This window comes from Mauremys reevesii, linkage group 7 (genome assembly GCF_016161935.1).
Source record: "Mauremys reevesii isolate NIE-2019 linkage group 7, ASM1616193v1, whole genome shotgun sequence".
Taxonomy (NCBI): domain Eukaryota; kingdom Metazoa; phylum Chordata; order Testudines; family Geoemydidae; genus Mauremys; species Mauremys reevesii.
The window spans coordinates 33642350-33667414 of NC_052629.1; the positions used below are offsets into that span (position 1 = coordinate 33642350).

The following is a 25065-nucleotide window of genomic DNA, read 5'->3' on the forward strand; positions in this document are numbered from 1 at the left end:
TAGACTAGGTTCATTGTTTCTGGTTTCTGTGATTGCGTACTAATGGAAGCGTATTTATCTGATAAAGCAAATCTGCACTTCTCTTTCAATGGGTATGTTAACACCACTCTTGAAAGCTTTAATCTCATTTTCTGCAGTCACAGCTGTTATGTTCTAGGTTCCCATTTTTTTTTACTATTTGGGTGATAATCTCACACCTAGTTTTGTAAATTCTTGTTTTAGAAGTCTCCCGTTTCTTCATTCATTTTCTTGTGCAATTTGTCTTCTCCCCTGTGGCTAGTTTAACCTTTTCTGTTTAGGGAACCTGCTATTGCAAAATATTTCTAGCTGTTGTAACTTGTACTGCTTGTGTCAGCCTTGCAGTAAACCCACACTCACGTTTACCTCACTGGGTTGGGCTTTTGAAAACGGCATCATTTCATACTCCCTGATTAGGAAAGCACTTACAAGTGAAGCTTTGGAAAGGATCAGATACCTATTGTTCATGGCTCAAATCACTCCACTAAGGGACTCTTGAGATTAAATTTTAATCAATTTTAAACAAACTCAAGAGCAACTGAAAGTCAAGAAAATCTGCTGGTCAAGTGAGCGACAAAGGACTTCAGGCAAGCTCCAAAGAACAGACATGGGGATACTTTATTCAGAGGTATGTGGCCATTTCTTATGAGGTATGTGAAACTGTAGAAAATCTATATAAGCGATTTAGGTTTCCTTGACAGTCTCATATTAGGAATTGAAAACCCCATCTTGTCTAAAGTACAATACTTTACATGCAGCTAAGGCTACTTTTTGTACAAATACATACATTTCATGGGTTCTTTCATTTTCAGAGATGAAGGTGTTAGCTAAGTTAGAATATTCAGAGCAAAGCAGTTTGGGGTTCTGTTTGACATGTTAGGCAATGCAACTGAGTGGCCACTTTGGCTTAGTTTTAACACAGTTGGTAAACTATTGCCTTAAGGGCCAAATCAAGTGGCCATTTCTCTTTACTGAATAGAAGAGAGTTCTCTCCTCTCTCCTCACACCCACACCTTAGCGTCGGTAATGGGGAGACAGAGGAGGAAGGGTGCCTTGATTTTAGCAAGAGTGCTATATAACATGCATGGTCAAATGTTTTCCATAATTACAGACAAGGAGCTGAATCTCTACTTTGCTCCCTAAACTCTGATTACAATTGATTGGTTTCTCCCGCTGGATATAGCATAGAATGTACATGCTTCTCAAAAAACTAAATTTACATGTGGAAAAGTAATAAAGTTTTCATTAAAAAAAGTAAAGTGCTATTTCAAATGAAAGGGAATGAGGCACTTGAATTTATATATATAGTTCAGTTCCACATGTTCATAAGCCAACTAACTGGTTGGACTTCATTCCACTTCAAAGGTGTAGACAGACATTTACAACAACTTCTTTTTAAAGTCTTTACTACTCTGACAGAACTTTACCATGCTTTTTACATCAAAAACTGAAAGTTTAAGATGTTTAATTAGAGCATAGTCAGTGTAATTATTTCTTTCATAAACAATTTTAAATTCATTAGTCATTTTTCCAGTAGAATGTGTTTTTAGGGAATAATTTTCTTTGCAAAGTAGGGCTCCTACATGACGAATATAAATGAACAGTGATGTAAATGAGTGACAACTTATAGTTTCTGGACAGTTGGGATGCTGCCAGATTTTTCAGAAATGGTGTAAATAATTATTTTCCAATTATTCTCTTCAACATTGATTCTCACCTAATTTGTAGAATAGGTATGTCAGCTTGAGTTAGATTTCAAGGCATAAGTTCATGCAATGGAGTTTCTGGAACACAGTATCTATGCTTTGTGGGAAGTGACTCCATTTTATAAGAGCAAATGGAAATTATGAAATACTCTTACAAATCCCATGCAACTTTGAGAGACTAGTTATCTGTACTCTGGGTCACAGTTACAAGACTAGCTGCACCGCTGTCCCCTTTCTGAGTACAGGCCTCATGCCCTTTCCAGCCCAGGGAAAGTATTCTCAAGTTCTCTCGATCTTAAATGAGACTCTGGGATACAGCACCCCGTGTGTCAACAGTGCTTACCCAGCAAGTCCAACTGAGCTAAGCACCTGTGACTTTTCCCTTCAGGAGTCCATGACTAGTGGTATATACAGTCATCAGATCAACCTTCTTAAATCAATGTACTTATTAATCACAGTAGGAACAAAGAATAAGGGGCGGGGGATATAATTTAAAATACACATATCTATAGGCACATTGTTCTTACCCTTGAAGAAGGCTACTATCAAGGGTAAGAACAATGTGCCTGTAGACATGTTTATTTTAAATTATTCCCACCTCCCCCTTATTCTTTGTTCCTACTGTGTACCCCTGGAAGGTACGTGCACACACATGGGTTGCCAGAACTACCTCCTCATTTCAGAGACAGTCCATTTTTAAACTGATATGAGATCTAAAGGACTCTAGTTCCAGGCCTGTTTCTTCTAATGAACAGAACAACCCCCAAGTGTTTGCCAAGGGGTGGCTTATCTGCAGCCATTTTTTTTTTTTTGCTTTCTACTTGTTTTTACCTGACAGCACCCTATTAAGCTAAGCCGATACATTCATGCAGTAAACAACCCAATAACCAGATCAAGATCCAGTATTCATAAGTTAGAGATCAACTCCAGTACCACCACATTCTGATCTAACCAAATGCTTTAAGACTGATGAGCAAAATCTGTCATACTGTCATCAGTATTTTTGGTTAGAGAAGTTCAATTTGTTGAGAGCTTGATGTAATACCCAGTAAGTCCATGGACAGACTCCCGCTGACTTCAATGGCCTTTGGATCAAGCTCTTGAGGATCCATGCTCCCCTTTTTAGATTATTCCTATTACTGTGGCAGGATCTGTGCTGACTGTTGTCTACCTCTGCACTACTCTTACAGGTTTCCACAATAAATGGAAGGAAGTCATACAAGTCACTGCAGACCTCACAGAAGCGGGCAACAGGCCACTCTGTAGAACGCTGCCTGCCCTTGAAACACACAGGCACCCCTCCCAAACATGCATCTGGATCAAATATCATGTCCTTGTGTAAGGACTTCTGCTATTTTAGAGAAAAGCACTTTCTCCTTTCTTGCCTCTCTTAGATGCAAGGGTCAGTCAACATCAGTTCTATGGTGTCCCCCTTTAAGTTCTGGGACTTTTTAGGGTGGATGAAGACCTAGAGACGGCAGAAGAAGGTGTTGGGAGAGAGGACTATGGTCCCAGAGGACTAGCTAAGGCTTGGGGGGGGGAGGGAATCCAGGCTACTGCTTCTTTAAGGGCCTGGGACCAGGAACTTTGTAGAGTAGGGGTGGGCAGGGTTCCCCTCGGTCCCAGTCAATTGGGACAAGCTCTGAGAAGATGACTTTATATTCTGTCTCCTCCCTCAGAAGATGATGATCTGCCTGCTGAACCCTTGTAAGCCGAGGGTGAAAGCATTGATTGGGGAAAAAGGACCAGCTGGAGGGGAAACTAGCTGAGGCTGTAAACTGACCTAAGTTACAGCTTCAGCTCCAAGGAAGAGAGTTCGGGGACACCTGTCTTAAGGAGAGGGGCAGAGGGACTGTCTGAAGTACAACTCAGCTCCTTCACAGGGTCACAGCTTGTAAATGCCTCTGCCTCATTATCCAGGGTCTTCAGATCCTGCTTTGATCTGAGCTGTTGTGCAACAGTGGAGTCTAGTGTGTCTTGTGGATGTTTTCAGTACCTACAGCTCCCACTTCTGGGTTTCTGCTTTGATCCTGGCCACTCAGACTCCAAGGGCTAGATTCACAAAGGAATTTAGGAAACTGCCACTTTAGGCCTAAATCACACAATCATGTCCAATTGGGATTCACAAAACCCCTGCTCAGCTGTTTCTGAACTCTGCAGGCCTCTAAACTCACTGAGTAAATCTTTGCAATGAAAATTTCCTAAGTGCTTATATTTCTGCCTCTGAGCATGTGCACCGAAGTCCCACACCAGGCACCTGGATGCTTAAGCCCAGAACGATGCACAAGCTGGGGGAAGACAGGCATTCCTTTGCCTACATTGCCTATAAGACCCAATAGAGTACGCATGCTCAGATCTGGCCCACTGGATCAGGCCCCTATAGGCAAGTTTATACACTATGGCTGGGGGGAGTACCACCATCCTAACCACTGGGCTAAAAGTTATGAGGAAGGTCCCCTTTTTCTTGCTTTGTGTTAAAATGGTGTAGATGCTTAACATCAAGACAGGGTTTGCAGCTGAGATTCCTAAGTGGAAGGAGGCCCGGGCTTAACACATCCCTGGGCTTGGCATCTCCCACTGCCTAGCTTAGACAAGGGCCACATAGTGTGCTGGCTTTTGTAAATCCCATTCTGAGGTGCCTGTCTCTCCCCATTCACTGTATAGGGAGCTTAACCCAGGTGTTGTGAATCCCAGTGATATTTCCAGGGTCCTAAGAGTTAGTCATGGCAACACTGAGTGCCACCATGTTTAAGCTTTTGTGAATCTAACCCCAAGTCTCTCTGAAGTTCAGTGACCTGAGATTCCATCTTACTGATTACCTTCTGGGCCATATTCTTCTGGGTTGCTTCCTTTTCCACCTTCACCAAAGTGACTTGTAGTTTCTCTTTCAATCAGCCAGTTGTCTTTTGAATTCTGTGATCTGAACCTGCAACTCAGCACTCTGGTCATGCAGATCGGTGGAGTTTTCCTAAAGCTTCCTGGAAATTGTCCCCAAACATCAGCCACTGCTCTTCTTTGCAAAACAGACCGGCATTCTCCCAGAGCTGTGATTGTGGCCTTGTGCCTATATAGGTTCATCTTAATTTAGTACTGCTGAGAGTCATCATACCAAGAACCCAGCAAACTGAAGTCGTTTCTCGAGAGCAGCAGTAATACAAGGTTCATCACGCTGTTCAACTAGTGTGCCTCAACCCGACGGCGGATTACTCTTCTAGGTGTAAGAGGATGAAACTGTCTGTCTGCTAAGTCCCTAGCTTTTCCTCTAAGACTAATACCTGCTGTTAACTGTTATTAGTCTTGAACAGCTTGCAGTTATCTCTGCTCTTTGATTTTTTTTTTTCCTTCCTGTTAACACAGGACAAGATACAACCTTAAGATCAGTCACTTGCAATTTCTGAGAATGCTCCCTGGCTGTCACCTCTCTTGGAGACATGCATCTCTCTCCCGTCTGTCTGGATATCTCCAGGCTGAATAGTTCCCTGCCTTTACGGTGTTGTTCTCAGCAAGAGACTCCACCCGAGCAGGCTTGTGAACTCTCTCTTCAAAGCATTAAGTGTAACTGCTCGTTACCACATAGGCTTGCATAGGAAGTGTATTTTATTCTTAAGGTAAAAGCACTACAGAGAAAAACAAACGAAACTATACTCATGCAAATAAGCTTACCAGAGCTCTCCTCAACCCTAACATGGGCTCTGACAGGAGCTGTCCTTCAAAACCTCACACAAGTGGTTTCTTTATGGTTTCAAGTTCATCACAGCTTCCGTTCAGAACAAGAACAGTGTCTTAAACGTGCCTTCAGTAGGCTCAGTCCCTCCAACCCTTCCCTAACAATTGGCACCCTCCTTGGGGGTCCTGACCATTTGCTGGATCAGGAAGAAAGCCCTGAGGCTGTTTATAACCAGGCTAATGATGCACAAAATCCTTTGTCCATTGGTCCCTGGAGAATCCAGTATATAGAATCCTCTCCAGGGGGTGGCTTCAAAGGGATGATAACCAGAGTTAGCATACCCAACATTACATACAATCTCACAATAACACAAACAATTGCCTTTTTAATACAATGGACCCCAAAACCATTGAATTTACTTCAGTAATGCTAATCTTAATGCCATAAGATTTGTTCAGGATATTGTCATATCTGTCACAGCACAGACCTCCCTACTGGAGGGAAATTACTTCCTTGTGGTGTTCACCTTATCTAGGGCACTCTACATTCTTTTTTTTTTAGAAACAGCCACAGCTGAAATTTACAAGGTCCGAGACAAAGTAGAAGTGGACCTTAAATAAGCCTGAAGTGTGTTATGTAGTAACATTGTAAAGCAAGAGTACCAAGAATATGTCCTGACCCTCAGAACCTGCACTCTAACCCAGCCAGACCCTTTTTTTTGGTTTAAGTCCCTGGCCCAGTCATACCTTATTTGTCACTTTTATCTTATTTGTCCTCTTCTAAATGAGAGACTTCAACTACCCAATTTTAAACTAGTCAAATAGCACAACAGGACAGTGTCTGCAAAAACAATTTCTCTATGATAAGTGATGATTTTTTAGGACAGCTAGCTCTCGAGCATTCAAGAGGAAAGGGTAGTCTTGAGTAAGTCTTAAACAACATACACGAGCTAATTCAAGAAGTGACAGTAGTTAAGCCACAAAATTATAGTGCCCAGGACACAATTCGGTTCAACATCTAAGAGGAGGTAGGGTACCGAAAAGTGACAACTTTAGAAAGGAAGATTTCACTAAAAGGAGAATTTTAGTCAAAGAAGCCATAAAGTTAAAAGTAAAATGCCTAGAGGTGGCATGGGTGCTGCTTACAAAAACAATAACAGAGTCTTAGAAGGCACGTTGAACTGCCAAACAAAAAAAATGAACAAGGCAGGCAAGGAATAAAACATTATGGCTAAATGCCAAGGTTTGACAGGCTATTCAAGCCAAACTGAAATCTTTCTACATTTGGAAATCTGACCCTAGAGAAGGCAAAAAACAGTAGCATAAACTAGAGCAGGCAATATTAGTTAGGGTGACCAGATATCCGATATTTAGGCGTTTGTCCCGTGTCCCGGCTGATGTTTGATCGGGACAAAATTTGTCCCAATATTTCGCACTCTGCTTTTTTTTGTGGCTCCCCCTCGCCCCATGTGTCCCCAATATTTTCTTCATCCCATCTGGTCACCCTAATATTAGTAGGGAAATTAGAAGGGCCTAAATGGATTTTGAAGAGTAAACAGCAAAAGGGGTAAAACAAACATATGAGATTCTTTAAGTATATCAGAAGGAAGAAAGTTATGACAGAGCTTTAGGTCCACTGGATCACTTGATTAAAAGGGAGCAGTTAAGGAAGACAAGGACATTGCTGAGAAACTAAATGACTTTTCTACATAAGTTTTCACTGTTAAGGATGTTGGGAAGATTCCTACCTAGGACCTGCTCTTTTCTGGACTACAAAAAATGAGGTACTCTCAGGGCAAGTCTATACAGAGCAGCAATGCATGCTGCAGGGATATGATTTCTGAAGCACAGTAATCTGTTGCACACTAATTGTTCCACTAGACCTGCTGGAGCACACTAAAAGTTCCCTAGTGTACTTTAACATGGTGTCATTTCAATACCAGCATTCAAGTCTATTCATTGTATTGGGTTTGCTAAAAGAAAAAAGTCCAATATATTCCGACTAGAAATTGTTCCTTATATTTAAGCTTCTTGACCAATATTTACAGAAGTGAAGTGATCCTTTCTTGTGTTCTTTTTAAAAAAGTTTTTATTTTAACCTGAAGTGTGGCTCTATTCTTAAAAGTTACTATGTAAAAACTGTACCTTCTTACTCAGCAGTTCTGATCAATGGGATTACTCACTGTATGTGAAAGTAAGCACCTGCTTTGGTGGGTTAGTGGATTGGGGTGCAGCATTTTTCAGGATTGAACTGTTAGTGTTTACTATGGTAATTAATGCCAATGAAGTCAATGGGCTCTTTGCATGGCTAAAGTAGTCTTTTTTTTTTTTAATTAAACTAGAGAAACAAAATGTCTGACATAAACAGAAGCAAAACCACCAAAAAGGGGAATTTAGAAACTGCTGAATTACAGCAATAGTTTTCAGTTCCTCCTGAAGCATCACCTTCCAGCTACATGTATAGCAATTAATAGCTTGGTTTATTGCAGTATTGCCAAACCTGATGCGTTCCTCTCCTGGTCCATTAGAGCGTTACATTGAAATAGGCATACTTGCACTGTGATTTATCTCCTGGCACCATCTGGTGGAATGTAGCTATCACTGCAACATCCATCTGAATTCCTGTATAGCCTAAAGCACTATCAAGGTAGTCCATGTCTACAATACAGACCTGTAGCTATGCTGGCATAACCCTGTAGTATGGGCTCAGCTTACAGTGGTGGAAGGGGTTTTTATTAATTGCCTCAGGAACATCACCTCCCCGTATGACAGTATGAAAGCATTCTTCTGCCAACATAGCTGCAGATACACTTGGGCAGGGATTAGGTTCATGTAGCTACAGTGCTCATACAAGTGTGGATTTTTCACACCCCAGAATACCATAGCTATGCCAATCTAAGTTCTAAATGTAGGCCAGGCCTTAAACTAACCAAACCTTTTAATCTTTCTTTCTATTCTCCTGGAGAAGAAGGAGACCACCAACATGCTCCCATAATGAGCCAGCCAAAATTAGAGAAACCATTTAAACTAACATCACTTGATCACCTGGAATGCTAGTAACTTAAATGAGCCTATAAAATGGCCTAATGTCCTTCAAGATGCTAAAAAGTAGTCACTCTGTGTGTGTGTACACACACACTTAAATAAGCAATTGTACTATAGGGTCTTTTGAGGAATTTTAACCCTTTTTTTCCCTGATGCAAGAGTTTACAGTGTTGATTTGCAATATTATACATTATTTCCTACTCTTCTAAATCCTGACCTCCCACTGATATGTGTCTACATTAGGGGAGTGATCCAACTCCCATTGCAGCCCATGGGAATCTTGACGCTTTCCATTCTAGGAGAGCTGAACTGGGCCCAAACTTAGTTCTCTTTCTGAATTTTTGTGCGTAAGGTTTCCCCAAGTGCTTCCCAGAAAGTGGGAATTGAGGGACCTCACATCTGCTTCAATGGGAGCTAGCAGGACTCTCACTTCACCTAGTGGGAAGTACTTGGCTCTTGGTAGGCTGAGGCCTATAATGCCTCGGTCACTAACATTTCCTCCCCTCCTTTCCTCAGCCTATTTGCCGGGCAGCTTATGATAATGACTTCAATCAAGTTCAACTGCTGCTGGAAGAGGATAGCAATTTTTTAAACATTCAAGACAGCTGTGGTGGAGACACACCCCTAATCTGTGCCTGCAGACGGGGACACAACAGAATAGTCAGTTACCTTTTGAAATGGAACGCTGATGTGAACATCAGAAACAAGGTGAGTGGCAATAGCCAAGTGTCCCAGGAATTCCCTCTTTTCATTAATGACATCTAATTACATTTTGCAATTAGGAGTGGAGGAAAATGTTTGCATCCACAGCACAGTTCTTTACCCGTCTTGCTCCCCTATTCCATGTCTGCTCCTCCTGCAGCATTGGAGGCTCTTCACGCCCTCCCAGGCCTGGTAGGAAGGCAAGTCCAGGGGACGTTTGTGTGCATGTCTGTCTGTGTCTCTCTCCCCACCAGGCCAGGAGGGATGGCAATTCCGAGGGAGCCCTCTTCTCTCCCTTCCCAGGCCTGCTGTTGCAGCATTACAGAGGAGGAGCTGACCAATACATTTTTCACAGGCAAGGAACAGGGAGCAGAGCTGCCAGGCTCTTACTGCTCTCCCCCACCCCATCCAGAAGCTTTTCTGCCTCCTGAGGGCATGGGGAGCTCTCCTTGCCTCCGCAGCAGCTCTGTTTGGCTGCTTATTCCAAACACCTCCTACGTCCTCCTTCACAGCCAAACTCGACGTCTGCCTCATTACCGTCTGTGACTAGGGGAGAGCCAATGGGATTTTGAATGACACAAATTAACAGTTAATAGCACACTTAACAGTGGGGGCTATTCTTGCTGTTCTGCCCCCACAGGCTTCAGTAACAGCCACATGGGAACGATAGTGCACCCTTCCCCCACCCCCCACCCACCCCGGCACACACTCTCCCTAACCTGGCCCAGGACTGGAGACATCAATTTCAGACCCCAGTCCCATGCACACTGTGCCCCTGTGAAGCTCAGGGGCTGTGGCTTTGGGCAGCTGAAGTGTATTTCACTCAGTTGAGCAAGATACCCATGTCCTTGTTTCAACGTTAATGAAAAAGAAATGCTCTAGATATATAACCAGTCAGAAAGCTGTGAAATACACAAGGGGAATAATTGTGCATCTAACGCTAATAACAGACATTTCTTCTCTGTTTAGAAAGACCGCACATGTTTGCATTATGCTGTGAGAAAACGGTTTAGTTTCCTTGACTACCTGCTAATTATCATCCTAATGCCCATTCTGCTTATTGGCTATCTTATCATGGTGAGTACAAACTAAAGTAGAAAGACTTACCTTACATTTTTCCATCTTAAGACCCACTGTAGGTACATTGACTTCCTGGCAGTGGCATATTATCTGTGTATGCAAGGCATATATCACATGTCCCAGAAGTCACAAAAACCATGGCCTAACTGGCAGCCTGCAGGCCAATTCCATTTAGCTCCCCACTGCACATTGTAGAACAAAAAAACATCCTCTGCACAGAATGACCTCACATGCCCCATACATACAAGGCCAAGCCATATAAAGGAAGCCATTTTGGACCACCACAGGCATGCAAGTGTAGAATTACATGCCTTACTAAAAGCATCACAGCGTACCACTGCTACCTTAGCTAGCTGCTGTTTCACGGTCTCCTTCTTAGACTCTCCAATAACTTTGACATAGAATATTACTTGACATGTGAAAGCCTTTCTTGAGATATGGGTTTATTAATAAAGTTCACAAGGAAACACAGGACCTCCCACTCTGCCTTCCTATCTGGCTTATATCTGTGGTACAGAATCCTTAGGTCTGCTCCTGCTGAGGACATCCTATAGGCAGACTGACTCCCCAGCCTCCTTCCATAGCTTCTGCAGCTTATAGGCTTACCTTAGGCTGTCTGTTAGGAGAAGGAGTCTGTCTCTCTTTACTTGTCCTCGGGTCTCTATTTTCCTAGTCTCTCAGACCACTCCACTCTTGATTGACTTCTCTGATCATTTGTAAGTCTCCCATGAGCCCTCCCCAGTTGGATCTAATAATTGAACATGCCCATCTGATTCCTAGCCAGTCAGGGTCAGCTGAGAGGGTAGTTGATCATGACAGGCAAGGTTGGGCTTGACTCCCCTTAAAGGGCCAGCCAGCCTGTGATACTTACCTATCAAATTAGCTATTGCAGGCAGGATCCTGTACTATAGCTCATCCAGAGTTATGAATATACACAAAATAATCCTGGGTTGTGATTTTCAAATTAAGGACTAAGTAAGAACTAAAAATGAATAAGGACCTCAGGATTTGGCTCTGAATATAACTGATATACTGCTGAGACAGTAGTGTCACATGTAAGTGTACAGCACAAATAGGGCATTTCCATTATTTTGAGTAGAATGCTCAGAGCTACCCCAAATCTGCTTAGTAACGTGTGTTACCTGAATTAACTTTCCAACTGGGTTGGACTTTTTTCTATGTGTTTAACAGGTATCAAAAACTAAGCAGAATGAAAACCTAATCAAGATGTTACTTCGAGCTGGCACAGATGTTAATGCTACAGACTATGTAAGTGGGTCACTCACTGGTGTGGTGTATGCAACATTCATTTAGTTAATTTAGAAAAAGTAGCTTTTAGAAGCTACTAGAAATAATGTGATGCTTCAGAGAAAGATCAATCCAGGAAAGGTTGTTTTGATATGTTAAGCTTGTCTGGCATTGTGGCTCACTGTTGCCCCTTAGCAAATTTAACTCTAAAATTCAAAGTACACAATTTTCTCCCCCTTGGCAGCCCAACTTGGATTTTATTCAATTCAGTTATTCTTTTTGCCTCTAGATTCTTAATTACCATTGCGCCAAACACAGCATCCAAAACAAATGTGAAATGTTAGACACACTCCCCTTACCCTGGTGTGTTACACTTGACTGTCAGCCTCTTTATTGCTGTGGTAGAGTCTTTGTCAAATGCTGGGAATAATGAAGTGTCACATTGCCACAACACCCTTAAAGGAGTGCAAGCTACAAAGGAAACATACCTGAGTTCAGTCTCCAATCAGCCTTCAGTGGAGTGAACATGCTGTACTTCAGCAGAGGTGATGGAAGGATTGTGTGTGTGTAGAACTGGGACTATCAACTTTGCCATTAGGTGTGGACTGCACCAGAAAGGAGCTGATTCCCTAGGTTGGGGGTGGTTAGACTTTGTGACTATTCTGAGTGATGTCGTGGTATGAGAAACTGTATGAACAGCTGGGCTAGAACCCTTTATTCATCCAAAGTCAGGGCGGGTTCAGGTTCTAGTCCTACATGTGAACCACCAACCTGGCTTTACAAACATCCATGGACCTGCTCTGGTGCAGTTTATGGGTCAAGGGCACATCCAACTTTGCCATTGTTCTGTTCTGGAGGAGGGGGGTAGTCTGATCCCTACAACCTCTTAGTCTTCAGAGGGCACTGAGTGGCTTCTTCTCCCTCCTGGTCTCATCTAGAGACTACCTGGTATACACCTACATCCATCAGGGTCTCTGGGTGCAGAAAATAACCTCTTTCTCTTTCCTCCACATAGAGCAGGAGAGGGGGAAAGCTCCAGCTCTTTCTTCAGCCAGTTTCTGCAACACTAAGGCTTGAGCAGATAGTGTCCCATAAGCCTTAGTTATTGATAATGTCCAGGAAAGGTCTTGGCATTCAATAGCAGCCATAGGCTACTTGCTAGGGAATCCCAGGTGCTTCTCTAACTATCATACAAAACATCATTACACTATTGACTCATATTTAGCTTGTGGTCTACGATGACCCCCAGATCCCTTTCTGTAGTACTCCTTCCTAGGCAGTCATTTCCCAGTTTGAGTGTGAACAACTGATTGTTCCTTCCTAAGTGGAGTACTTCGTATTTGTCCTTATTGAATTTCATCCTATGTACTTCAGACCATTTCTCCAGTTTGTTGAGATCATTTTGAATCTTGGTATTGTCTGCAAACTTTATAAATGTGTTCTCTGTGCCATTATCTAAATCATTGATGAAGATATTGAACAGAAATGGACCCAGAACTGTCTTCCAGCATGTCGTACAACTCAATTTTTTAAAATCTATGAAGCTTACATTGGATGCTAGTAAGCATGTCTAGATAATACATTCACCTGGAAAAAAAACAAGATACCTGTCCAATTTTTTTGAATGTTCACATTTGATAGACATACCTGGTCTGTTAAATGTGTGATCAGAGATTTCACTCAATTTAATAAAATCACAGACATGGCATATCAGGGGTAAAGAGTCTCAGTCTGTGACATGGTAACACCCTGCTAAATAGAGAGATCCAATGACTACTGTGTAATGTTTCTCTAATTGTTGTAATGATTATTGTATTGTCTTGGATATTTACAGGACTAGGATTTGTAAAACTGTTAAAATTTTCTAAATACAGAAATAGTTTAAAACAAAAAGCCTGCTAAATTCACAGGACTGGACACAAACATGCAGTGATTCTCCTCTACCCGGGCTACTGCCTAGATATGTTTACTAGCATGCAGCGTAAGCTTTGCTGTAACAAAGCTGTACACATTTAGGCATTGGTCTGCATTAGCGGGTTGTGGGGAGGATGAGGAGTTGTACCATGCTGGGTGCAGCCTGGTGGGTCGGCAGATGTGCTTTAGGAAAGCAATGCACCCTGAGCCAGATCCCTCAATCTTTACATTCTCAAGCTTTGAGGAGACTGAAGTCTGGGCCTGTATCTAGATTCTTATTTTGTGGCATAGACCCATCTCTGGTAAACAGTAAAACAATCAATCTTGTCACTCCATCACATTAAGTGCCTTCTGCCCCGTATCACATATGGCTGCATATCGTCCTTTTTCAAGAAACAGACAAAACAACTTCCAACATACAAATACCATTGGCAGGTGGGCTGATGAAATGACAGGTGAATGTGTGTCTAAAATTTCTGCTTAAAGTGAGGCAAAAGTAAACTGTACCTGGATTCTGTTTACTTTCAGTCTGGTAGCACAGCCCTTCACTATGCCTGTGAAATGAAAAATCAGTCAGTTGTTCCTCTACTACTTGAAGCCCATGCAGACCCTTCTATAAAGAATAAGGTAAGGAGATAATAGCTGTGTCTGTGAGCATTGCCCTGCTAAGCTCCCAGAAATCAGGTGGCTGGCACAGGAGAATGCAGAGTGCACTGCTCCCCAGGAGTAGATTCATTTCTAGGGAAGGACAAAGAAATATTTGCCCCACTGCTTTCCTGGGGGGAGAGCAGCTTTAAACTGTAAATAGTGCATGTTTGGAGCTGTGCAAGCTGCTTGGGGGATGTATTGAATCAATGCATCTCCTAGGGGTCTTGGCCATGCCCCTGCTGGTCCAGCACTGCCCACTTCCAGTTATGATGGCTGGTTGCAGGCCCCCTGGTGGAACGAGATATGTGGGTACCCTCCCCAGGGCTGCTGGGAGCCTTGCACACTAGGTTGTGCCAGTGTAAGGGGTTGAATCAGCAACTTCCGTTCCCAAGGGAGGCTCATCCATCATTAATCAAATGTCAAAGGAAAGAACTGATTTCTCATCTCATATCAGAGACATGTAAGTATCTTGGCAACACTGCAGCCCCTTCATTTACTATTGCTTCGACACGGACTTTTGACATCAGCCACATTGAATAACAGAATGGATTTTGGTTTGATTGAAATAAAGGCCCTGACCCACTGACTGATGGGGAGCAGGATCAGACTCAGTTCATTTTGAGACCTCTATAAGTGCTGGGGATTCTTATCAGTGTGGATCAGACAATACAAACCACATAGGTGAACACAAACTGGCTGATCTGTCCAGTGAGGCTCTCAGGGTATGTCTGCACTGCTGTCAGAGGTGTGATTGAAGCCCATGTAGACATGCTCAAGCTGGCTTTAATCTAGTTAGTGGGAGTACCAATAGCAACAAAACTGTGGCAGTTCAGACTTCAGCATGGGCTGTACCAGCCTGCTGTGGACCCTGGGTACTTAGAGAACTAACCTGTACTGAAGTATGTGCTAATACAGCTTCACTACTGCTGGGATTGGTGCTAAGTAGATTAACACTACCTCAGGTGTTTCTACACATGCCGCACTCCCACCTCTGATTGCAATACAGACATACTCACACTCAAGTACCTGCTTCCATGACTATTATCACGGCATGTTTTGTCTATTTCTTTCAGAATGGGGAATCTCCACTGGATATAGCGAGAAGATTAAAGTTCACCAACATTGAATATATGTTAAAGAAGGCATCCTAGTCCTTAAAGGGATGATGTTAAGGGTGTTAGGCATGAAAAAAAAATCTGCTTATCTGGGCACTCCCTGTTGTACAGGGATGCCATGGAGGCGTTGTTTTTGTTTAAGATTTGATGTTTTCTGCAGACATGTACTGTATTGGGGTGAAAACATTATCTAAGTTGTATATACTGGTGTGCAGTCAGTACATACAACATATAAAATACATAGCCATGTGGTATGCCTGGAAGGAGTTGTCTTATTTTTATTCTGTTGATTTATGATAATTTTCATGTATTTTCCTCAACTTATCCCCTTACTTACAGTAGCAGGGAATTTTAAAAAGTAAAACAAAAATTATTTGAAATTTGAGGACTATAGAAGACATGATTCACAACGGATTCAGAAAAAGTTTTTATTTAAATTTCATATTGGTTTTTAATAGATTGCTGGATATATCTGACCATAATACAGTTGTCACCAGTGGTCTGCAAGCCCAATATATTATGTTTGTAGTTTTTCCTTTCTAAATTTTCATAACTAATGATGGCAGACAGAGCATGATTCTTCAGGCATTCTGTCACGTGGAGCAAAGCTGCCACTCCAGGACACACCTCTTATGGCTGGATGCAATGATGCAGCAACTCTACCTCAGTCTCTGCCACTATTGTTTGGCCCAGTCTAGCTGTAAGAGTGACCTGACCCTCTGGCCAGTCCACTTTAGAGTCCAGCCCTTTCCAGGGCTTCAGTCTTTTATCAAAGTCTAACCAAACATAAGAAAATAATCCAACTTTCAGCCTGGCTGGGGTCAGCAGGCCACCTCTCCCTCATATGTATGTCTCAGTTACTATAGTCTTTCTCCAATGACACCTCCGTCCAGGGGCTGACACATTCCTCCTCTCACTCAGGGGTTCAGACAGGTAGGCTGCTGCTGCTCATCTGGTCTTCTACCTCCAGTTCTCCTAGGCAATAGCCTGTCTTCTCGTCTCACCTGTCGCTTTCTCAGCCATCTTTCAGGCTGCTTCCCAGAGAGGAGAAACTCCTCTCCTCTGGGGCTCCCTTTCAATTGTGCTTATCCAGCTCTATACAGACATCCCCAGCTCTCCCCCAATAACTAAGTTTTGCCACCTGATCTCTCTTTGATCAGAATCAGCTGTTGGGGGTGAGGGGTGAGGAGTAGCTGATCCATCTCACAACAAAACTTTAAAGCCCCCCCCCCTCCAGTCATGCGACAACATGGAACTCTCATTTTTGTCCCTTTGGTGCTTTTTGAAGGGGAAAATGGACAAGTAAAATCTAATCCTCCCAAGTAAAGAAATAAAGGGACAGCCTCTCCAGGGGCGGCTCTACCTTTTTGGCCGCCCCAAGCAGTCATGCGCGGGAGGCGCCCTGGAGCCGCGGGAGCAGCGTACCTCCCGCGGGCATGACTGCAGAGGGACCGGTGGTCCCGCGTGGCTCGGCTGGACCTCCCGCGGCTGTGGACGGTTCGCGGGTCCGGCGGCTCCGCTTGAGCTGCCGCAGTCATGCCTGCGGGAGGTCCAGCCGAGCCGCGGGACGAGCGCCCCCTCCGCAGTCATGCCTGCGGCAGGTCCAGTCATGCCGGGGCTCCGGTGGACCTCCCGCAGGCATGACTGCGGCAGGTCCGCCGTCCCAGCCGGCCGCCCCCCCCGGTGGCAGGATGAGCTGGGGCCCCAGCCTTTTGCTGCCCCCTAGATTTTGCTGCCCTAGGCACCAGCTTGTTTTGCTGGTGCCTAGAGCTGCCCCTGAGCCTCTCTCCTGTGCCAGTGAGCCACAGTGCAGGAGGAGCAGGGTGGCATCGGGGAGCTGCTTACAGCTTCCTGGTTCTCAGGCCTGGGTCAGTGCCAATGATGCTTAAAGCTACTCCTGCGCAGCTCCAAATTTCACCAGCCTAGGGTCCTTAATGGAAAATCAATGGAGGGTTGCTATGGCAGACTGGAGTTCTTCCACATCCCTTTCCTACCCTGCCATACCCCCAGGGCTGGCTCTAGGATTTTTGCCACCCCAAGCAAAAAATTCCCCCCCCCTTTTTTTTGTGCCCCTCTGCCCCGCCCCAACTCCACCCCTTCTCCAAATCCTCAGCCCTGCCTCCTACCCCGGGCGTGCCACATTCTGTCCCACATTGCTTCCTGGGGGCCCCTTGCAACCTCCCACCCTAGCTCACCTCCACTCTGCCTGCTCCCCTGAACGCGCCGCTGCTCCGCTTCTCCGCCCTCCCTCTCAAGCGAGGGAGGGCGGAGCGGCAGCACGTTCGGGGGAGCAGGCGGAGCAGAGGTGAGCTAGGGCGGGAGGGGGGCAGGAAGTAACGGGGGGTAGAGGAATCACTCCCTGCTCCAGCTCACCTCTGCTCCACCACCGCCACCTCCCCCGAGCGCCCTGCCGCTTGGCTTCTCCTCCCTCCCAGACTTACTGCGCAAAACTCCTGAGGTCCCTTCCAACCCTGAGATTCTATGAAAACAGCTGTTTCATGTGCAGCAAGCCTGGGAGGGAGGGGGGAGAAGTGGAGCGGCGGCAGCACGGTCAGGGGAGCAGGCGGAGGTGAGCTGGGGCGGCGGGGGCACTTTCTCCCCATGCCCCAGAGTCAGCACCTATGGTGGCCGGCGTCAGAATGCCACCCCTAGAAATGTGCCGCCCCAAGCACCTGCTTGTTTTGTTGGTGCCTGGAGCCAGCCCAACATACCCCTTATACCTTCAGGTGAGGGAATAGAAGCATATTTTGTTTGACATACATTTGAGAAAAAGGACATTCTTGAAAAACGAGGTGGTAGTGGGAGGGGAGAGCATAATGGGAGTGAATACTGGCATTACTGGGGACCTAGAGAGGGGAATGTGATACACGGTAAGGTTAGAGATGCAGGCCAGAGCAAGGTGGGTTAGGGCCTTCCTACATAAGCAGAGGGTCTAAATACAGGTTTTGTCCATATCTGCCTGATAGGATTGCCATCTGGGAGACTTAAGAGAAGCAACTTCCACAGAGCAGCCTAGACGCCTCGCTAAGAAATGTAAATGAAAGGAAAATGTTTGCCAGCCTAACATGATTGCATGAGAGCTGACAGGTGTGGGGCTGAGCTAGAGAAGATGGTGGCCAAAAGGCAGACAGATACCATTTCTAATAAAGAAAGAAAAGCAGGTGATATTTGCTATTATTTTGGAAGTCCAGTGTAAATTTAAGAAAAAGGCGTGGATGTAATTTTTTGGCTTGTGACTATTTTCCTCTATGTTTGCAATACTGTGGAGGCCTTGATATTACTTCTGGCTGCTGTATCGTCTGTGTGTCTCCCTGTCACTCATATTTGGTAAAAACAACCAACCAACAAAAATCTTAAAATGAAAAATATCTGTCCCTTTCCCTCAATCATTGCATTTAAAATCACACTTATGGAATGATGTTTTCACTATCGCCACCTCTGCATATTCAAAAATCTCAAATTAGACACCCAAAGGGGCATGAGATTGGCTTCAAAATCATGAGGATAAAATGACAATTAACTGTTTAATGTCATAACACTAATCAAGGCTTTTTTAAACACCTAACTCTTGTTGAGGCTGAGATACCTCTATTGATAAAACATCCCTCCTCATCCCCACCAGTCCAGAAACTATTGGCTATGCAGTAAGAGAACTTGCATTCTTATATTAGATCAAACAATTAATACTGACACAGCTAACCCAGGGACATAAAAAACTCAATCATCTCCTGGTGTATTTATTAATAACAACGTCTTAAATCAGAAATCATAACTCAAAGAATAAGTACACACGATGTATCTGTTGCATGTTTTCCAAGTTAATCATATCATAACCTCCCAGTTTCTTGCTGTTAATAATATAAAAAGCCCCACAGTCTCCCTACAATGTTTTTAAGACAGGAGTACACGTGGGCAGGAACAGATTTAATTTTTCAGCATCTTAAACCCACTGAAAGAATCACCCAGGGCAACAAAACAGAAGTATTTGAAATTTTTAACTGAAAGAACTGAAAACAGAACCAATAACTTCACTCACTTGAAAGCACCAAACAGCTGAGTCTGCTCACAGCTTGCTTGCAGCTGCATTACTGACTAAAGGAACTCACTCCTTGTAGTTAGCTAAGCCTAAACAGTAAAACATATTTCAGTTTGTGCCTACTGGTTAGTAATTACCACATCAAAGCTGCTCATGGAAATAGAGTATCTGAATTTTAAGCATGACTCTTGCTCCAGTGTGGATTGGATGGAAAAGTTTATGAATACCTGGAAAGCTGAAATAAATCTTTCAATGTGAGCTAATAAAAATTAGCACTTGTGATCTTTTGAGCTCTAAAGTGCTTTACAAACATTAACAAATTAATTCTCACTACATCCCATACAAGGTAGGCTATTATTCCCATTTTGCAAATAGGAAACTTGAAAGAGAAGTTGAGTAAGTTCACCAGAGGCTATGAAGGGAATCATTCTCAAGTGCCAAAGTCAATTTTTTTTTAACCTAAGAACTTTCACAATCTCTTTAAAAGCTTTCCACTAAAAAACATGCTTTTTAAAAGTGATGAAAGGAATGCTATTGTCTGGAACTGGATGATTGTCATGAATCACCCACTGATAGACTATATGGCAGAGATTAAAACATTTCAAAGAAAGCGATCCCCTGCAGTATTGCATGGGTTATGTACATGACTGCTTTTGTAGCTTCAAAACAGATTCCTCTTGAAAATGTATCTCAGCTTCCTGAGGTAGTTCCCTATTTATTGAAATTCACCAGCAAGTTGGAAAATACAATAGAGTGACAAATGTAGTAAAATACAAGCCAGTCACCATAAAGCCTTTACTAATCCCATGATTAATAACTTTAAGGAAAGAAAATCATCCCTATTGCTGAGCACAATAGAAGGATCAAATCATTCAACCTCAGGAATCACTGTGTGGCTTCAGGGATACTTCTTCATCAGCTCAATGATTTTCACATACATGCGCTTAGCTGCATCAAGACCCCAGATAAAATCTAGATGTTGCCATTCAGGAAAATGCTTATGGTAAACGAGATTAGTAATTCGACCAAGTAATGCAGCCACGTCCTTTGGGTCTGCAAACAAGTCATGTCCACCGCTCCAAACAGCAATGGGCATTTTCAGTTCTTCTATCTTGTATATAGGAGGGGTAGTCTGGCAAAAAAGGAAATGGATTAGAAACGAAAACCTGTAAAGCTATGCCAATTTTTTAACAAACAAATTCTGGAGAGACAGAGGCCTATTTTCCTGCTTTCACAATCTACTAAAATAAAAATAGTAATATTAAAACCTGCTTTCTTAGTCCCTTTTCATCCTGTTAATTGCAACAACCCTATTCCTGGATTTTTGCATAATACATGAATGAAAATTCTCCAGCAATTTGATATCTGGATTAGGGATAAACCTTAAAATTAGAGTGATTAATTTCAAAAGATTAATAACCATGCTTATACAGATGTTAAAGTACATTGGTTCATGTTATACCTTTTGTAAGAAAATCTATTTGTATCATCTTAATATATCCTAGCATTCTATTCACATCTTATAGGACTGCGATGCATTGAGCAAAATACAAGCCATTTTATTTTTTATGCTCCATTTGTCCATAAATCAGACTGTTGCAGCTTATTGCTAATTAAAATGGGACATTTTAGACCACTTTTTTTTATTCATAGGCTTTTCTTTGGTACTCACAATCACAGTACCTCACAAACCTTAATGAATTCATTTTAGCAATCCTATAAGGAAGTATTATTAATAATCTCAATGTACTAATGGGAAACTGGAGTAGAGGGCGACATTAAGTGCATTGCTCAAGATCATACAGGAAATCTGTGACAGAGCCAGAAATGGAATTTGGGTCTCCTTAGTCTGATTCAATTGCCTTAAACACAGGATTGTCATTCCTCCCTGTAATTACACACACACTCTTTTAAATTGACCTTTGGTAGTGTTGGGGACTTTAACCCCGACAGCGAAATTCGTTGTCTGTTCAGCTAGAGAGACAGTCAACACCAGCAAGATCCCATCAAAAGCCTTTTATTGACAAGGGCACGCATCAACAAAAGGCCGCTCGTCTCCAGTGAGAACCAGGCCCTTTTTACAGCTTAGCATTAGCCTATATAGACAGTTTTATTACGTCATACATCACTCACTTGAGCAAAACCCACCCCCCTTTGTTTAACAACTTAAAACTAGACACTTTTAATATACACATATGCCTAGACTTTATGTCTACAACTTTAGATTATTAATTATCTCTTAACAACACCCAAAAGTTAGAAATACAGGGGAGTTTTTAAACAAACCTATAACTCAACCAAAAAGTTAGAATCTGAACCGTGGGATGCTAGAGTTCCTTATCAGCTCTTCAAACACTGTCCTTAGCACAGCTAATGGCATGCCAGCAATGCAATCCCTGGTTTATCTCAGGCTTGTCTCACGTTTTCCAGGGCTCTGTTAAACAATACTGCTTTTCAATACTTTTCCACTCTGGGATTACCAAAAACCTTTGCTAGCCTGATTTCAGTCAGGTTAGCATAACTGTTTTGTCTGCTATATATTCATTCAGGCCTAACAGTAGCAAAGGATGCGTGCTTTACATTGCTTTGGTTTTAAATGGTATATTTAGGAAGTATCATTGCCACAGCCAAAATGGATTTTTCCCTTTCTGTTAAAGATGCAGTATGCAAGGATAGCATCAAAAGACACTTCTATATGGCAGGGTATTACCATTTTAGAGGATGAACCTCCTCACATAACTCAGGGCATGTGATTTCTGGGGATTTCCTTCAACTGAAAGACAATTCTGTCTTATTTGTTAACAATCCAGAGCAAGTCTATTACATTTATTAAAGAATTGCCAAATCAGATGGGTGTTTTGTGAGTGAATGTAGTATGTCTGAGTGTTGTTGTATGCATACTTGATGCACTAGTTTCTCCATAACAATAATCCTCTCATCTCTGGGATTTTGTTTTGTTTTGTTTTTTGAACCATCCTCTAATTTTGCCTTTCCCAATATGACACTGCCAATAGTCTAGCAGCTACTAGCAGGTCAGAGATTCATTCCTTTGCCTGTGACCATTCCCATTGGAAGGTCCCACGAGAATTATCAAATAATCATTTGGTAATAAATCTCCATCCATTTGTAATATTTGTATCTTAACCTTTAATAATTGGACATGTCCACATATATGCATAAAATCACCTTTCCCCACAGTTTCATCCACAACTATCCAAACACAATCTATTGATATATACTTTTTAACCTCACTGATGTAAGGTACCATTACACATTTTATAGACATTTTCTTTTATAGTACTAAAAATTGGGGTTTCCAGTCCTCAATTTTTTCTATGTTTTTTCAAAATTCACAGCATTTTTCAACAAGTATGTTAGTAATGTATGTTAACCTACCTGATTGTATTTCTCCATATTCTTTTCCTTAGAGCCATAGTCATAAGCTTGCAATTGCTTTGAATACAATGCCTATTAATTATATAATATAAAGAGTTATAACTATAGTGAAAGTCTGGATAGCTCAGGGGATAGAGAGCAGAATACAGCATCTTTCATCCTGTTAAAACTTTGAGCCAAATGTTGCTCTCACGCTGATCTGGCGGTTAACTACCCTCACTTTTAGAAATGTGTACTTTATTTCTAACCTAAGTGTCTCTCTCTTCAATTTCCAGCCATTGGCTCATATTACACCTCTGTCCACTAGATTAAAGAGCCAACTGCTATCAGAAATCTCCTTCCCATGTAAGTATTGAATTGAAGGACTTTAAGGAACCAAACACTAGGCCAGATTGTTCCTTTGTGTGACTCCAATTGTGTGACTCCAGTTATTACACCTGAGAGAAATTTGAACCATTGATGTAAATATGGAGTAACTCCACTGACCTCAGTTACTCCAGATTTACACCTAATGTAAGTGAGATCAGAATTAGGCCCATTGTGTTTACCACTCTTGGCTATTTTCAGTTAGATAGATAGATATGTATGCAATTTGTATATTAACATTTATATTGCAGTAGTGCCTAGAGGCCCTTGGCGCTAAGCATTGTATAAGCATGTAGGAAGTTACAGCTGCTGTCCCCCACAGAGGGGCATATTTTGCATCTTAATCTAGAAAGAATGCAGGAAAACAATTTTTATCCTAAGGGTGGTGAACCAGCCATTTGTGATAATTGCTTGACTATTCTGGGCTCAGTTGAAATCAGGGAGACTACTCACATAGTAAGGTACTAGGACCCAATGAAATAAGGGTGGCAGAATTATGGCCTCTTTGATTAGGCAAGGTCACTAACTGTTTGTACTTCTATTTGGGAGACAAGATATGTAACACGATTTTATCAAAATTCCTTGTACTGACCCATTTAAGTTCTTACTGACCTTATGGAGATTGTTTAAAAAGATTTTGCCATTTTTAAGAGAAAATTCAAGAAATTATCAGTCTGATCCTACAGCAATGTTGTTACCTCTTCTTTTTAGGTTTAAGGTTTAAATTCTGGTAATGTATATTAATGGCATTCCAGCTGATGGTAATTTTTAATGAAAAGCCAAAGATCACATAAGGAGCACTGTACATTACACCTTAATTCTATTATTTGTAATAGAGGAAAACAAGAATATTTATTCGCAGTTTCAGATCAAAATCTTTAGAATGTGCCAGCTTTGTTCTGTGCATAATGGGCTGGATCCTGCACCATTGATTTCCAACTGATACACGATCAATCCCAGTCAGGTAATGGTGAGAGCTGGGGTAAAAAATATTTAAGCACCTAAGTGACGTAGGAACCCTAAGTCTCATTTTCACAAGTGACTTGGGACCAGATTTTTACAGATATTTGAAATCAGTGGGAATTTGACACCTAGGACCTTAACACCTTCAGATTACATGGAATATGCTCTATTTCACGTATACAGCTTTCAAATAAAAATGTTTTCAACTATAAAAAAAACTAAGCCTGCAAGCTCCTGACCCTACTGTCCAATTCCTAAATGCATAATGTGTCATGAAGAAATATCAGTACCTGATATCAAGGGGTTAAGGCTTTTGTAAAAATCGTTGTGATAAACAACACTCTGTCTAGCAAAAGTAAATGATAATTTATGATAAGACAAGTTGGGCAAGTCTCTAAGGCCTGGATCCACAAAGAAACTTGGGTGATGTAATGCCTAAGTGTTAAATTCCTAGAAAATCACTGGAACACCACCATGAACCATGTAGCCTGAGTTATGCATCTTCTGCTCCTATGCAAGGAATGTGAGAAGCAGGCTTCTAAGAATGTGATCCACAAAAGCCAGTACATTAGCCAGGGAGCCGCCTAAGTTAGCCAATGGAAGATGCTGATGGAAGAGGTGTGTTCTAAGCCCGGCTTCTCTCTCAGAGATAGACACCTAAATCCAGCCTATCTCTGCCTGCGACTCACAGCTGGGAAGCCACTGCCTGGAATCAGGTAGCATAGGTGCCTAAGTCATTTCTTGTGAGAATGGGAGGTGCCTGCTTTGTTCCACACCAAACCTAGCAGGTGGTGGTGCCCACTGTATAACTTTGGAAAGGCGACTCACTTGCAATGTGGGAGCCCCAGGTTCAGTTCCCACCTCTGCTGAGGGGGCAGGAGCATTTCAATGGGGTCTCCTACCTCTCAGGAGGGTTCTCTAACCACTGAGTTATAGGGTATCTAATGGGGGCTCCCTCAGTCTTTCCTGTTGAAGCTGTTCCACTATGGATAACTACTTAAAGACAGGCACAAAGAGAGTGAGAATAACTCTGTTAGAGAAAAGAGGTGGGAGACTGAGGATCCACTCCTCCTGCTCCAATGACTTTCATGGGAAGAACGTCAACAGGAGAGACTGAGAGAGACCCACATCAGACTAACCCATTGCCCAGCCATTAGAGCGC

General features: G+C 42.6%; 3 protein-coding genes across 5 annotated transcripts in view; 1 reads left to right on the top strand and 2 right to left on the bottom strand.

The window, feature by feature from the left end:
- Nucleotides 1–10838, bottom strand: part of STAMBPL1 (STAM binding protein like 1) — a 59356-nt gene extending 48518 nt beyond the window's left edge. Inside the window, exon 1 of the mRNA XM_039480866.1 lies at nt 10824–10838. The gene's annotated coding sequence lies outside the window, so the exon portion shown is untranslated. The remainder of the gene's footprint in view (nt 1–10823) is intronic.
- On the top strand, nt 381–15460 carry ANKRD22 (ankyrin repeat domain 22). The gene is made up of 6 exons (XM_039480875.1): nt 381–646; nt 8952–9143; nt 10107–10214; nt 11409–11486; nt 13908–14006; nt 15101–15460. Exons 1-6 carry the CDS (start codon nt 626–628, stop codon nt 15176–15178), a joined length of 576 nt encoding a protein of 191 aa, XP_039336809.1. The 5' UTR covers nt 381–625; the 3' UTR covers nt 15179–15460.
- A 4346-nt stretch (nt 15461–19806) lies between these two features.
- Nucleotides 19807–25065, bottom strand: part of LOC120369024 (lysosomal acid lipase/cholesteryl ester hydrolase-like) — a 31501-nt gene continuing 26242 nt past the window's right edge. For all 3 annotated transcript variants that reach the window (XM_039481896.1, XM_039481895.1, XM_039481894.1), the window contains 2 exons: nt 22575–22646; nt 19807–20310 (listed from right to left, as the gene is read on the bottom strand). In XM_039481896.1, the coding sequence (XP_039337830.1) occupies nt 20077–20310; nt 22575–22646 (306 nt within the window). In that variant the 3' untranslated portion in view covers nt 19807–20076. The remainder of the gene's footprint in view (nt 20311–22574; nt 22647–25065) is intronic.

Excerpts from the sequence above, each read along its gene's own strand:
- ANKRD22 (XM_039480875.1), top strand. The coding sequence starts at position 626 with ATGGGGATACTTTATTCAGAG. Across the intron at positions 647-8,951 it reads TGGGGATACTTTATTCAGAG|CCTATTTGCCGGGCAGCTTA; the intron begins GTATGTGGCCAT and ends TCCTTTCCTCAG. Across the intron at positions 9,144-10,106 it reads ATGTGAACATCAGAAACAAG|AAAGACCGCACATGTTTGCA; the intron begins GTGAGTGGCAAT and ends TTCTCTGTTTAG.